This window comes from Anolis carolinensis, chromosome 6, assembly GCF_035594765.1.
Source record: "Anolis carolinensis isolate JA03-04 chromosome 6, rAnoCar3.1.pri, whole genome shotgun sequence".
Taxonomy (NCBI): Eukaryota; Metazoa; Chordata; class Lepidosauria; order Squamata; family Dactyloidae; genus Anolis; species Anolis carolinensis.
The window spans coordinates 95,442,956-95,459,841 of NC_085846.1; the positions used below are offsets into that span (position 1 = coordinate 95,442,956).

At 40.6% G+C, this 16,886-nt stretch overlaps 1 protein-coding gene across 2 annotated transcripts in view; it reads right to left on the reverse strand.

The window, feature by feature from the left end:
* Positions 1-16,886, reverse strand: part of crot (carnitine O-octanoyltransferase) — a 31,867-nt gene that overhangs the window by 13,812 nt on the left and 1,169 nt on the right. For both annotated transcript variants that reach the window (XM_062957406.1, XM_062957405.1), the window contains exons 2-5: positions 14,235-14,358; positions 13,040-13,164; positions 11,049-11,230; positions 9,752-9,876 (exon numbers count right to left, since the gene is read on the reverse strand). In XM_062957406.1, the coding sequence (XP_062813476.1) occupies positions 9,752-9,876; positions 11,049-11,230; positions 13,040-13,164; positions 14,235-14,349 (547 nt within the window). In that variant the 5' untranslated portion in view covers positions 14,350-14,358. The remainder of the gene's footprint in view (positions 1-9,751; positions 9,877-11,048; positions 11,231-13,039; positions 13,165-14,234; positions 14,359-16,886) is intronic.

The following is a 16,886-nucleotide window of genomic DNA, read 5'->3' on the forward strand; positions in this document are numbered from 1 at the left end:
AACATATTATTATTAATTATTAACTGGATTTCTATACCGCTTTTCTCACCCCTGGGGGGACTCAAAGCGGTTTACAACATAATAAATGGCAAAATTCAATGCCTTACATATATATATAAAAAATATCACATATCTAAATAAAATACATACAACTGTAGATTAAAACCATTACAACTATAAAAACATCAAACAAAGACATATGCATAATGTTATGATTGAGCCTCATGGCTCTGTTACTGACAGACGTGGGCGTAAGACTCCTCGAGAGTCAGATACTCTCGAGGAGCGAGAGAGAAAAAAGACTGCGAGACATATTTGCAGCACCATCTGACGAGGAGTCTTTCGAAGGGTTTACGGAGAGAATGGAGGAGGGGCTGGTTAGCTCAGAGGAGGATGAGATGGATTGGACTCGGGTAAGGGAGGAAGTGGGTGCCACTGGCCATGATGGGACAGAAGATGAATGGGGACCTTCAGGATTAGACCCATGGTTTAGCTGGAGGGATGGGACGGGATCCACAGCTGGAGATGCTGTTGGGCGTAGTCAGAGGTGTTCCAGCTCTGACGAGGAAAGTGATGAGGAAACGCCCGGGTTAAGGAGGACAGCTGACAGTGATGAAGATTTGTAACTGGCATAAAATGGGGCTTGGGAGCAATTGCAAATTGCGTTGGGCAAGGTAATCTGGGCAAACGCTTGGGATCCGTGTGTGTGTGGGACGCTTCCCTGAAGACTTGTGTGCTTTCCTGTGCTGTGACCTTGACCCTCCGTCGTCTTCTTGACGGACGCCATCTCCTGCTTTGAGAACTCGGACTGAACTGACCACGGCTTGTCTTCCCCCCCCTTCTTGGACTTGGAAAAACTACAAACGTCTGCTTCTGGCTTTGATCTACGGAACGGAACTGGTCTACTCAACTGCTACAATCCTTGGCTGATTTACTCGTGTTGGAGATCCTGTCTGCTGTGTGTGTGGGGGAGCGACGCAAGTTACTCTAAGCACAGTGTTGGCAGCAGAGAGGAATCTGCTGCCAATTAGTTGCATTCTTTGTATCTTTTGTTCCTTGGCTTTCGTTTCGTTTATACCCAGGCTGACGCAAGCAGTTTGTTTTTACCCGGATTAAACTCCGGTTTAATCCGGTTTATCTTTTGAACATTTACTTTTGCCCCTTTTTGCTCCTAAAGGCAAAAACTGCCTGGCCCTTGTGTTTTACGGGCATTTTTGAGTTCTGTAATCTAATAAACTCTGTTACTTTGAATCTTGTGGCGTTCTGTCCTTGACAGATTGCCCAACGCCCATAAAAAGTTTATTGCAGCAATAAACCCGTCAGGAAGACGATGGATGAGTTAAGGGCCAAAGTAGACCAATTGCAAACGGCTTTTACCGTTAGCCAAACAGCTCAGGCTGTGAAAGGACATGTTTTGACTCCTGAACGCTTTGACGGAACCAGGTGCAAGTTGCCAACCTTTTTGGCACAAGTGGAGCTTTATTTTTCTCAGCTCAGTGCTCATGCTTTTCCTACAGACACTAGCAAGGTGGCCTTTATTTTGAGTTTGTTGACCGGTCCCGCAGGACAATGGGCCACTAATTTAATTTTGGGAAATGACCCAGTCAAGGACAATTTGAATAATTTCAAAAAGTTGTTAACTGATACTTTTGGGGATCCTCTCCGCACGGAGAACGCTGGGTGGGCTCTGTATCGGTTGAAACAGGGAAAGGGGACTGTTTTGGATTACTTAAATAAGTTTAACCTGTATCGCCACCAGCTGGATTGGGGGGAAAATGCATTCATGCTTTTATTTACTGCCGGGTTAAGTGATATGCTCCAGGATGAATTAGCACGCTTGGAGCCGGCTGAAAGCTGGGACGCCTTAGTAGCTAAGGTGCTGCGTTTAGACGCAAGGTTCGAGGCTCGTAAACACTCAAAAGCAATGTGTGCGCCACCCATGCATGTAACCAGGGCACCTGTGGTGATGGGGGAAGAGCCCATGGAGCTTGGGGTCTTTAAAAAGCTGTCTACAGAGGAAAAGAGCCGTAGGAGGCAGCTGGGCTTGTGTTTGTACTGTGGGAATGCTGGGCATTTTGCCAAAAATTGTAATGTGAAACCTTCCCAGCTTTCGGGAAAAGGCCAGCCCTAGTGCGACGTGAGTCCAACGCACTAGGGCTCCTCAAGCAGTCAACTGAGGGGAGGAAGCATGTTTTCGTACCCATTACATTATCTGTTGGGGGAAGGGAACTTGTTTCTACTTTGGCACTGCTGGACTCAGGGGCTACGGTCTCCTATGTAGATATTGAGTTTGCTAAGAAGCATGGCATTCCTAGAGTGCGCAAGGCATGCGACGTGTGGGTGGAAGGAGCAGATGGGAGACTGCTGGAGACTGGGGTGGTTAACCATGAAACCTCAGCAGTAACGTGGGAGGTGCAGGGAGTAACGGGAACGTTTGTGTGGGATATTACGAGCTTGCCTAGATATGATGTGATCCTGGGGATGGATTGGCTAGCTGTAGTAAACCCACAAGTAGATTGGGCAACACGAAAAGTGATCTTAAAGAGGCAGGATTGTTGCACTCTAAATGTTACTCATTCTGATATGGAGGGAGTGCCTGCTGAGTATGGGGAGTTCTCTGATGTATTTTGTAAAAGAGAAGCGGACAAATTACCACCGCACAGGCCATATGATTGCGCCATCAAGTTGGCAGAAGGTGCGAAACTGCCAGCAGGGAGGCTGTATGCCTTGACTGTACCGGAAAGGCAAGCTTTGCGGGAGTTTCTAGATGAAAATTTAGCCAAGGGGTTTATTCGCCCATCTAGTTCTCCAACTGCGGCACCAGTATTCTTTGTAGCCAAAAAGACTGGGGAACTTAGGCTGGTCTGTGACTATCGGATCCTAAACAAATACACCATTCGGGATAGGTACCCGCTCCCTTTAATCTCGGAATTGTTATCAAGGGTGCAAGGGGCTAAGGTCTTTACCAAGCTTGACCTGCGGGGGGCCTATAATTTAATCCGTATACGGGAAGGGGATGAATGGAAGACGGCATTTAACACGTGTTTCGGATGCCACGAGTTCCGAGTCATGCCTTTTGGGCTTTGTAATGCTCCTGCGGTATTCCAGAGGTTCATGAACGATGTGTTCAGGGACCTAATTGACCAATTTTTAGTGATTTATTTGGATGATATCTTGATTTTTTCTAAGGACGAGAAAGAACATCGTCAACATGTCAAGCAGGTTCTGCACCGACTGCGGGCTAATGGGCTTTTCGCCAAGGCTTCCAAGTGCGTCTTTCATGTGCCTGAAGTGGAGTTCCTAGGTCATGTAGTGTCAGGTAGGGAACTTAAAATGGACCCACATAAGGTTGACGCCGTCAACTCATGGCAGGAGCTGAAGACTAAGAAGGATGTACAAAGGTTCTTGGGTTTCGCTAATTACTACCGGGAGTTTATTCCGAATTTTGCAAAGCTCACGGTACCTTTGACGCAGCTTCTGCGCAAGAAACAGCCATTTGTGTGGGGGCGGGAAGCTCACGAGGCGTTTCTACAACTAAAGTCTAGTTTTCAATCGGACAACATACTAACCCATCCTGATGTTGACAGACCGTTCGTGGTAGAAGCGGACGCTTCTAGCTACGCGTTGGGGGCTGTATTGTCTCAGAAGGATTCCTCAGGGACCTTGCGTCCCTGTGGATTTTACTCGCGGCAACTAACACCCTTCGAGCAGAACTATACCATATGGGAGAAGGAGTTGTTGGCGATTAAGGTGGCGTTTGAGGTGTGGCGGCACTGGCTTGAAGGGGCACGGCACCAGATCGTGGTCAGATCTGATCACAAGAACTTAGAGCACTTGCAAACAGCAAAGAAGTTAAACCAGCGTCAAATCCGCTGGGCTTTGTTTTTCTCCAGGTTTAACTTCAAGGTGCAGTTCGTGGAGGGGAAGGCAAACTTGCGGGCCGATGCTTTATCCCGCAAGCCGGAATTTAAGACCAATGAGCAGGTAGTATGTCAGACCATCTTGCCTACTGCCTCTCTGTGTGTTATAGATAATGAGCTTGGGTTACATGACCAGATCCTTGAGGCTCAGAAGGATGATGTGTGGACTCAGGAGCAACTGATGCTGCTCTCTGCAGGTAACCGTACCATACTGCCGCATCTCCAGGATCAAGACGGGGTATTGGTGCGTAGGGGGCAGGTTTACGTACCAGTAGGGACCCTCAGGTTGGAGGTGATTAGAGCCCACCATGACGAACCCATGGCTGGGCACTTTGGCAGGTTCAAGACCGTACAGCTTATCACCAGGAGCTACTGGTGGCCAAAGATGCGGCAAGACATTCTGCGCTTTTGTGACAGCTGCGCCGTTTGTCAGCAGAGTAAGACGCCTGTTGGGCGCCCTAGAGGGTTGTTATCGTCTTTACCTGTTCCGGAGAGGCCATGGCAAATCATTTCCATGGATTTTATTTCAGATTTGCCTAAGTCTGGGGGTTATACTTGTATTTGGGTGGTGGTGGATTTATTTAGTAAACTGGCTCATTTTATTCCTTGTTCAACCATTCCGGCGGCCCCTACGTTGGCCTTACTATTTACAAAGCACATCTATCGTTTGCACGGAGCACCCGAGGTGATTATTTCAGATAGGGCTCCGCAATTTGTGTCACGCTTTTGGAAACACTTCCATGAGTGTTTGGGGACTAAGTTAAACGTGTCTTCAGCTTTCCATCCGCAAACGGATGGACAGTCGGAACGGGTTAATGGGCTCTTAGAGCAGTATCTGCGTTGTTTTTGTTTAGATCAACCCACGGCTTGGGTAAAGTGGTTACCGGTGGCGGAATTTGCTTACAACAATGCGGTGCACACGTCTAGTCAGCATACGCCATTTGAGCTAACTTATGGTTTTCACCCACGGGGAGGTGTGGCGCCGTCGACCAATGTGGTCTCTTCGGACCCTGTGTACCGCTCTTCGGAAATGGCTGCATTGCATGATGTTGCCCGTCGCTTACTGTTGGAAGCTAAGGCAACGCAGAAGACTCAGGCTGACCGCCACAGGCAGGCAGGGGAGGAGTTGGAAGAAGGGGATTTGGTGTGGTTATCTTCCAAACATATTAAACAGGCTGGGGGAAAGTTTGCGCCTCGGTATTTGGGTCCCTTTCCTATCGTTAAAAAGATTTCTTCTGTTGCGTTTCGTTTGCGTTTACCGTCTAGTTTAAAGGTCCATCCAGTCTTTCATCGTTCACTGTTGAAACTTGATACCTCTAGTCGTCGTGGTGCTATAGCGGAGGGTATCACTGCCACTTCTCCGCCATCGGGGGAGGAGGCCTTTGTGAGAGGGGATAGTGTTATGATTGAGCCTCATGGCTCTGTTACTGACAGACGTGGGCGTAAGACTCCTCGAGAGTCAGATACTCTCGAGGAGCGAGAGAGAAAAAGACTGCGAGACATATTTGCAGCACCATCTGACGAGGAGTCTTTCGAAGGGTTTACGGAGAGAATGGAGGAGGGGCTGGTTAGCTCAGAGGAGGATGAGATGGATTGGACTCGGGTAAGGGAGGAAGTGGGTGCCACTGGCCATGATGGGACAGAAGATGAATGGGGACCTTCAGGATTAGACCCATGGTTTAGCTGGAGGGATGGGACGGGATCCACAGCTGGAGATGCTGTTGGGCGTAGTCAGAGGTGTTCCAGCTCTGACGAGGAAAGTGATGAGGAAACGCCCGGGTTAAGGAGGACAGCTGACAGTGATGAAGATTTGTAACTGGCATAAAATGGGGCTTGGGAGCAATTGCAAATTGCGTTGGGCAAGGTAATCTGGGCAAACGCTTGGGATCCGTGTGTGTGTGGGACGCTTCCCTGAAGACTTGTGTGCTTTCCTGTGCTGTGACCTTGACCCTCCGTCGTCTTCTTGACGGACGCCATCTCCTGCTTTGAGAACTCGGACTGAACTGACCACGGCTTGTCTTCCCCCCCCTTCTTGGACTTGGAAAAACTACAAACGTCTGCTTCTGGCTTTGATCTACGGAACGGAACTGGTCTACTCAACTGCTACAATCCTTGGCTGATTTACTCGTGTTGGAGATCCTGTCTGCTGTGTGTGTGGGGGAGCGACGCAAGTTACTCTAAGCACAGTGTTGGCAGCAGAGAGGAATCTGCTGCCAATTAGTTGCATTCTTTGTATCTTTTGTTCCTTGGCTTTCGTTTCGTTTATACCCAGGCTGACGCAAGCAGTTTGTTTTTACCCGGATTAAACTCCGGTTTAATCCGGTTTATCTTTTGAACATTTACTTTTGCCCCTTTTTGCTCCTAAAGGCAAAAACTGCCTGGCCCTTGTGTTTTACGGGCATTTTTGAGTTCTGTAATCTAATAAACTCTGTTACTTTGAATCTTGTGGCGTTCTGTCCTTGACACATAAAACATGCTATTACAGCAATTAACATAGATCCCTTCTCTTCCCCCACCACCATCCCCCATCCCCCTCTCCATAGAGTTTCACCCTTTCTTTATATACCCTCCCTGCTCCCCCAGGGAACAAGATGGTGGAGGCCCTCGATGGCTGGGACCCCCACAAGCATGGTCCTTTTATGCCCCAGCCTCTGGAGACAGGCAGGTGTTCTTGCTGGGCCTGGCTTCGCAGAGTCACAGGGCCAGGGCCTCAGTTGTACAAGGAGTGAGTTCCAGGAGCTGAGCCAGAGGCAACGAAGATAAAGGATGCTTCTTTCCTCAAAGCTCCTGGTGATGGTACCTTCACTACCTTGATGGTCCTCTATAAAAAGCACTCTTCAAAAACTCCTGACCTACTGTTGTGTTCAAAGGTGGACATTACTTCATACAAGTTAAACAGAAAAATGTGTTTCTCATAAACTAGCAAAATCTACATTGCAAGGTTAATGAGAACAGAAAGATTATAGCAGATTGTGACAATACTGTTAAAAGTTCAGCAATGTAAAAAAAATTATTCTGAAATGTGATGTATCACATTACTTCATGCTACTCCAACTTTCTCTAAATGCACTGTCTCTTTGAGGGATAAGAAGTTAATTGTCTATCAGACAATGGGAACATGGATAGGACATGAAACATCTTTATCATTCTAGCTCTAACAGCTGCTAATAGTCTTTCCTAAGAGAAAATTAGTGCTTAGTGTCCTGTCAGATGAGTGTAGGTTTATTAATGAAGCAGGGAGTTCATTATCCCTTTAAGGTTATTACAGTAAGAAAGCATTTTATTTCTACATAATGCACTGAAGACACCTACATGCTATCACTAGTGATGAGAATAACAACAATTTCTGGGCAAGTAAAAGGCTTTGCCTATGAAGATAATCATCTTGTATTCCTGTTAAGCAACTCCAAAAGAGCCTTTTTAGTAACAGATACACAAGACAATAAACCAGGGGTCCCCAAACTAAGGCCCAGGGGCCGGATGCGGCCCTCCAAGGTCATTTACCTGGCCCCCACTCTCATTTATAATATAATATTTTTATATCAGTTTTAATAATATAATAAATATACATATGATATTGATAATATTATCACGTTATACAATGTAATACTAATAATAATACCATATAATAATATTAATTATATGTTATATATTACATATAATATTACAGTATAGTGGTATAGTTCAATATAGTAATATATAATGCTAATATTGTGCTATGCTAATAATATAATATATTGTATGTACATACAGCTGCTCTGAGTTCCCTTCGGGGTGAGAAGGGTGGGATATAAATGTAGTAAATAAATGTAGTAAATGAATAAATAAATAATTTTAGACTTAGGCTCGCCCACTTGACTTGAAGGCACACAACAACAACAACAACAACAACAACAACAACAACAACAATCCTAATTAACTTGACTATCTCATTGGCCTGATAGGTTTATGTTGGTTAAAATTGTTTTCATTTTAAAATATTTTATTGCTCTTTCATTGTTGTTGTTGTTTTGCACTACAAATAAGACATGTGCAGTGTGCATAGGGATTTGTTCGTATTTCTTTTTCAAATGATAATTCGGCCCCCTCAACAGTCTGAAGGATTGTGGACCGGCCCCCTGCTTAAAAAGTTTGAGGACCCCTGCAATAAACTATAACAGTATAAATGTTTCCTTCTCGTATCATAAAAAGGGACCTTAGAAGATAGACTGCAAGGATTAAAGTAGTAGTAGTTGTAGTAGTAGTAATAGTAGTAGTAGTAGTAATAATAATAATCTTTATTCATATCCTGTCCCCTCTCCCCAAAGGGACTTGGGACAGCTTACAGTAAAATAAAAGAATACAATAAATAATATAACATGGACAATAATCACACATCAGTTAATAAAACAGTATAACGCAAAACTGTAAAACATAAATAAATAGGCAATTTAAAACACTGGAAATTTAAACTTTTTTGACAAGAAATCCAAAAATCAGTGATATTAGACATCATTTGCTAACAACTGCAGCAGAATACAAAATTACACTTAAAACTCTATCTATACATTTTAGGCACTGCAAATGTTATCATAATTATACGTTTTTGCAACATATTTACTCAACTAATTGAAATTTACAATGTGATACGGCAGCAGATAACAAAGTAAAGTCAGGGCAATTTAATCCATCAATTTTTCAGTTAGATTTAGGGAAGTCGCTGAACTTGACTATTCTGCTTGAAGGCACCACAGGGCTTCACAGGAAGAAAGCAAACTTTGTGGTTTGGAGTTCCAGCCATGACTGGAGAATCACACCTAACAGAAACTTCCCTTCCAGGTACTTTTTATTAGACATAAATTACATGGATGTCAGTGAGACTCACTCTAAAGTATGTGCTCATGGGATTATAGCCTTGAAGGCAAAGAAGTCATCTAAAGGTTTGAAATGAGTACATTTACTCTGTTTTGTGGAAACTCTCTGATGACTGCATTCACTGCTGGGAGATGCTGTAGCATCCAGTGTAGTTTTATTCATTCACCCCCCACCTTTCAATGGGCTCAAGACAGAATACATGGCTCTTCCATTTATCCTCACAACAATCTTATGAATTGATCAGGTGGAGGAGTAAAAGAGATTGCTGTATGGGCATACAGTGAGATTTGTGGCTCAGTAGAGTCTTGAACCTGAATCTTCAAGTGTTAGTACAGCCACTGCATCTCACTGGTTCATTGTTAGTATGGTAATATTTTAATCCTTTATAAGGGATTCTGAACTTTTGAGGAACATTTGTCTCATCAAATTTCTAAAATGCATCTTTCTCAGTAACTGGCTCAATAAGAAGTACAAAATCAACTTATGTGTCTCTTGATTTCTGCAAACTACGGCTTATAGTATTTATTTATTTATTTATTTACAGTATTTATATTCCGCCCTTCTCACCCCGAAGGGGACTCAGGGCAGATCACATTACACATATAAGGCAAACATTCAATGCCTTGACATAGAACAAAGACAAACGCAGGAATCCAGACAATTAGTTGCTACTTATTATTACTGATTCTGTTCACCATCTTTATTAACGACTTAGATGAAGAGTCTAGGATTCTAGGATTAAACCAGGGAAACACGCCTAAACATGCCCACTCAGAAATAAGTCCCAGTCAGTTCATGTGGGCTTATTTCCAGATCTAAGAATATAAGATGAAGAGACGGAAGAGACTGAACGAATAAACAACAACAAAGAATATAACTCATTTCAGTGTAATTATGGGACACTATCTGTGCAATGAGAATTATGCAAAAAACATGAAGATTAATTTTTTTCTAATCTAGAAAAGCCATCTCTTTACCTGTCCTGAAATAATTGGCAATTGAATCTTGCACAATTCCTGGAATCTTACAAGTGCAAAACAGCATTCGGAACTGATTCATATCCAGAGGCGTATTATTTGATTTGTGGACACGCAACTTTTCTCTGCAAAGAAGATAACATCATGTATTTTATATTCACAGACTAAAGGTCTACTGCATTTTGACATCCAATAAGAATCTTTTCAAGTAAGATTGGCTAGCATTCTAAAGGCTTGCCTTCTTGTGTACCACACAATGTGTGTCAGTAATCAATGCTACCTGTCATTCAGAAGACATTAACTACTCAAATGTGCTCTATATTGTTTATGTAGGCTACCATCTGAACCCATGCATGTCTACTTTGAAGAATTGCCAATGGCTGTAGTAAGCATATGACAGCATGCAATCTTAACCTTTAGCAGTAGTGGGCAACTTTTTTAAAGTTAAGGACTGCATTCCTGTTATGAATGATGTTCCATTAGTGGAAAGGAAGATAATTCAGAGTAAGAGCACAAAACAGGCAAGCATATCACAGTCCCCTTTCAGTTTTTTCAACCTTTTCCTCCTTCTTGTCCTCCCTCCATCTCTTTAACTCCTTTTCTCACTCTCAATATGGATTCCTAAGAAAGGGATGAATTCACTCTTGCATAGACCTGAATGAATCTCCTGTATGACATTTTAAAAATTAAGGGTAACATGAAACTATGGGCAATAGGAAAATGAGAACGTGTTTGAAGGATCTTACTTTAGGAAGGAGGTTTTGGTTTTCTCCCCTAATACAACATTGCATGTTTTCTCAAATAAATCATATTAAGTTCATTCAGGCCTATGACTAAGTACAGTAGAGTCTCACTTATCTAACATAAACGGGCCGGCAGAACATTGGATAAGTGAATACATTGGATAATAAGGAGGAATTAAGGAACAGCCTATTAAACATCAAATTAGGTTATGATTTTACAAATTAAGCACCAAAACATCATGTTATACAACAAATTTGACAGAAAAAGTAGTTCAATACACAGTAATGCTATGCAGTAATTACTGTATTTATGAATTTAGCACCAAAATATCACAATGTTTTGAAAACATTGACTACAAAAATGCGTTGGATAATTAAGAACGTTGGATAAGTGAGACTCTACTGTAGCTAGATATAGAACATAAATCCCAAACAATCAAATGGGATTCAGTGAATCAATGAACATTAGCAATGTACACACCAAGAATAAAAAATGTGACCAGAAATGGTACACAGCTATAGATAAAATTACACTACACATATACATTTCTTACGTTCTCAGTAGTTCCCAGAATTTCAAAGAAATCCACACAGTTATGGAGCCTCTTTCTATCTGAGTCCCTTCTTTCATTGGCCAGAAGTGTTCAAGGTAAGGACCTGGCCCTCCAAAATTATAATAGATTTGTGTTGGTAAGCGGGCTTCGAGATAGGCTACATTGAGCCACCATTCCTCAAGCTGAAAAGAAACAGCAGTTAGCTATGTAAACACTTATTTTCTATCTCATGATCTCAGGATAAGTAGCAATATTTCATGGCTAAGATCCAAAGAACAACATAAGGAGTTTAGCATAAGCAGGTTGAACTTCTATTGCTCAAATAGCAGTCCTTCATACCACATCTAAACTCTTCAAGCAATGCTGATCTAGCAACAATGTTTTGTTCAAATAAAATCTTTGTACTTGAGATAATTATTTTTGGACCAAAGTCCAAAATATGCGAAAGAAACTTGGTATACCATGTTTTAGCTTACTTTATTTATATACATCTAAGAGGTCGGCTCCTTTCCTACTCTACAAAATATACCAGCCATGTAACTTAAAATTAACTGGAAATGCAGGCAGTACAATATAATCCTTCATATACCAAAATTTCTAAATAAAAAAATCCTGAAAGATCAACATCCAACATCAGAGGTTTTATCAAAAGTACAAATGCCAGAAATGTTGCACTTTACTTCCCCACTCATTTCTGGAATCTTGTTTTCATATATATATATACACACACACACACACACACACACACACACACATACACACACACACTTCCAGATAATTGATTCACATCTGACAAAATATATCCTATCTAGGCATTTTAAAATCTCCAACAGGACTATGGTATTTTTAGGCCAAAAGGCCTTCATTTCAATAGAATTTGCTATTACAGTATCTACAGTTTTGCATATCCACGCAAAGTTCAGGAACAGATTAATACTGAACTGTATTTAAACAGACAATTACCCCCAAATGAAACTAGTTTTGGACACCTGATGTTTGAACGCATAGGAGGCTTTGGTCAGTATTCTGAATGCAACATACGCAGATGTGATTAGAAATTACACTTTTATCTGCCTTTTTTATTGCAATTGATGCTGTTGTTCAGCACCTCCATCTGCAGCAAACCTTTTCTTATCATTTTGCTGTTGGTTTTCTCATGTTCCCTGTCCTTTATTGCCAGGGAAGACAACATGGGCAGGCTGTGTCTAACTGTTTTCATGGAACTGGATGCATAAAGAAACAGGTATTCTCCTGAACCTTCCAAAGGAGAAGGACCAGGAGAATGATATCTGGCTGCTCGTGTTCTACCCACACAATAAAAGGCTGTGGGAGGGGGGCAGTCTTGCTGCAGGATGGTATAGGAAAAGGGGAGATGTAGAGTTCCAATCTTCTGAAAGACTGTAAAAAATTCTATATTAATTCAAAAACAAAATTAGAAGGATTTCCCTTTTCTTTCCCAGGAATGTTATTATCACACCCAAAAAGCAATGAGCCCAATTTTGAAAACCTTGTGTATATAAAGTTTTTAAATGCAGGTATCAAACAAAGTATAGTAAAACAATGTACAGTTTAAAAAGTTGAAATGACTGATTACTTAAACAATAATCTAATTAAGAAGCAGCATGGATTTTAAATCAATGTAAGCTGCAGTTCTGTAAATATATATTTAAAATAAGATATGCACAAGAGTACTCAATGAATCCTATTGACTTTTATGGTACTGAAATGAGAAGAAAGCCAAATAATATGAATTGACTAGGCTAGGAAACCAGTGACTTGTACATAAATATTTGGGTTTCCACATGACAAATAATATGTCATAGTTCCCATAAAAGGAGGTGTAAAAACATAGATAAGGACCAAGCCACTCAGTACAACGTTAACTATTTCTAAAATATAATCCTCACAACATTTTATGGCCTATTATTACATTTTAAAAGGTTGATCTCAGCATATCTTTATAAAAAGTTCAGACTTTCTTCAAAACATACCCAATTCCGCTTCACTTTTGCTCTTTCAAGTAATTTTTGATGCAGTTCCTTTCCAATTCCATTTTCAAATCTTTTTACTATGTCCTGAGTCCGTTGAAATTCTTCCTCCTTTAGGAAAGGTCTCACTGCAAACATACATGTTGGGGTGGGGGGGGGGGGGACACATTTATATCCTTTTCAAGTTTTATTTATGTTCCAAAGTTGGCAGATTGGTTTACAGAAAAAAATGAAATGCTACAAGTGACAATATCTATTAAATACTATTTCCTAACAGTCAGATGCTAATAAACCCATGGTTTAAATATTCATTTGTCCCTGCAGTGTGCAAAGATGAACGACAGGAGAGAATACTTCTGGAACATGACCATACAGCCCGGGAAACACACAACAACCCTGTGATTCCAGCCATGAAAGCCTTCGACAACATACTCTACAAATGATTGTGACACGATACATTTCTTCGTCTTTAAGATGCAACAACTTTATTTAAGGTGCAACCATATTTGAACATATGATCACTTGTGTTTCTTTAGTACACACTTTGCATATATATGCCAATACATAAATAATAAACAATACAGGTAGTCCCCGTATTACAAACAAGATAGGTTCTGTAGGTTTTTGAAAAAGCTGGCTTGTTGTGGAAACAAGGATAGGGGATAAAGCTTGAATTGCGACACCTTTTTCTATTATAACTTTTCCAGGAGTGAATTTCCCTTCCAAGGGGTAGATTTCTCTCACTCCCTGTTGATTCACCTCTGTTCTTGTCTCTGAGTCGTTTGTAAATCGGACTGGGACTGTCCTGTACTTGGTTCAATACTATGACTATGTTAGAAATATATTATTACTATTATTGCTATTACAAAAACATGTTAGAGTTTTGAAATAGAGATTTTTTTGTATTTAGAGATAGTCTACTTCTATTGAGATTCAACTCACACTAATTCTATAAACAAATAATTATTTTATTTTATTTAAATATCATTACAAACCATACAGATGCCTCTCTTACTAATTCTCCACTCGTATTTCAAAATTCTTAGTAGTCTATAGTTAATATATCTGACTAAGACAGTAGTATTATTTCTAATAGTTAGCCTCTAGCTACAGCTGACATTTATTGAGCAATAATAATAATAATAAATCTTTATTTGTATTCCACCCTATCTCCGCAAGAGGGCTCAAACAGACATACCTGAATCGAGGTATTTCTGTAATGATTCATCAAGAGCAGGAACTGGCAAGGAAGGAAGAGAACTCTGGTATTGAAATGTGCGCTCTTCAGAATGGTCAGTCACTTGGTTTTCCATAATGGTGATCTACAGAAACAGTAAAATTGTATTATGAAATATATAATTTTATGCATTTAAATATGGGAGCCAGTAAGAGAAGTAGAAATGATCTTGCTTGCTAAGGTCTGAAAATAGGTCTCTCTACCCTATTTAACTTTGAATATGCATTGAATATGTTTGAATGGTTTTTAACTGTGAATTTTTAATATTGTTTATATTTTAATCTGTGTTAATGTTTGTATATTTTGAATTGCTTTGAGTCACTTTTGGGAGGGATAAAGTAGGGTATACATAAATATAATAAAAGTATTTACATGTAGTATTAAAAAAAACAAATATACTGTATATAAACACATAAACAAATGTATTGTATGTAGACACATAAAATATACTGTATATAAAAATAAACACATAAACAAATATATCATATATAATAAATAAATATACCTTTTGCAAAACTACTACTAATAATAACAAATACTACTAATAGTAATAATTTTTATTTCTTACCCAACAACACAGTTAAAAACACATACTGTAATTACAAAACATTAGGTAAAAGACATATATTAAGATGTATTCTAATGAAATACATATATTAAAATACACAAAACAAAGACTAAAATACAAAAAAAACACAAGACATGAGTTTAAAATTCATAGTTAAAACTGAATGAGTAGGTCTGCAGTACATATGGTTTGTGTGAGACTTCACATGCAGTCATCACTTTATAATATTTCAGGCTTCTTGGCACATTAAATCAAAATTAAACTTGACACACAGAACAACCTTCTGGTTCATAGTGTACTTATTCAGGGTGGTTCAGGGCGTTTAGTAAACATGGATTTCACTTTGTCAGCAAATCTTACTCTTTGCAAATATTTTTTTATCTGAACGGCAACTGACACACACTAAGTGCAGCACAAAACAGTAAAAACAAAGAGAACTAAATACCTAGTTTAAAAAAACGATGAGTTTAAATACATTGGATCAGCATTCCAGGTGTAAATGGATTTGCAATATTAATCCATGGCAGCAACATGAGCTCTGGATTGACTAACCTGCATACTATGGCACAACGCCTCCAATAAAACAGGCTCTAGAGATTATACAGTCACTAGATGATAATATTTTTGTACTTAAACACCCAGAATCAGTGTTGTTTAGTGGTTTGAGACCAGGGATCAATTCCCCACTCAGCCATGTAAACCCACTGGATGATCTTGGACAAGTCACACAATCTCAGCCCCAGAGAACCCCATGATAAGGTCAGGTCCCCATACATCAGAAACGACAAGAATAAAACATAAACACCACAAAAGTATGTGCTCATCTGCTTTAAGTGTGCCTATAGCTCAGGAATGGGCGAACTTTGGCCCTCCAGGTGTTTTAGATTTTGACTTCCACAATTCCTAACAGCTACCTGAAGGGCCAAAGTTTGCACATACCTTCTAGCTTGATCTTGGAAGCTAAGAGGTATCAGCCATTGATAGTACTGAGATGGGAGACTATCAGGTACTGTAGGCTATATTTCAGAGGAAGGAACTGGCAAAAGCACTTAAGTATTCCCTGCCTAAGAAAAAACCTACAATATGGTGTTACTCGAAGGCACATACACACACAAACTGAAACGTGCCCAAACAAAAGCCAGTTTTTTTTCTTCTTTTAGCTTTGTATTATTTCGTGTGTGGGTCTTTTGGGATAGTTGTGTGGGGTTTTTGCTAAATATATTCCACTTGGCTACCCCTGAGGGCCTGGATACTCTTGCTATTGTTGCTATTGTTTAGAAGCCATGGGAAACAAATGGGGGGGGGGGGGCGGACAACAGGGGGCAAGTAAGGCAGAAGGACAAACTTTCAAAAAAAAAGGCAGAAAATAGGGCATAATAACTATGAAATTGAATGAGAGAACAGACTGAGGACTCAGATTTTTAGGGCACAGAATCGCATTTGGAATAGACCTTCAAAGCTAGGCAGTCCAATTGCCTGCCATGCAGGAAGACACAATCAAAGCACTCCCAACAAATGGCCATCCAGTCTGTGCTTGTGACTTCAAATCACCTGTGGATTTATGGCTACTCCCATTAATTTAATAGGGTTTTCTTTGGGGAGGAATATTCAGGAGGTGATTTTGCCAGTTCCTTCCTCTGAAACATAGCATGAAGTACCTGTTGGTGGTCTCCCATCAAAGTAGAAATCAGGGCTAGCCCTGCTTCGCTTTTATGATCAAACAGCCAAAATCCGGTCCCTTTAAGGTTAATCTGATCTCTCTATTTTAAAACACTTTAGTGAAGGAGATTCGGACACAATCCAAAGCAGCTACAGGAATGTCTTCCTTAGTGTTTGGAATCTCTTTTCCTGTAGAGGCAGTCTCCAAGTTACAAACATCCGACTTACAAACTACTCATAGTTAAGAATGGGGTTAGACAACATGAAGTGAGAGAAATCTACCCCTAGAAGGGAAATACACACCTGGAAGAGTTATCATGGGGAAAGGATCTCCACTGAACCTTTATCACCAGTCCTTGGCCCCTTCCACACTGCTATATAAACTC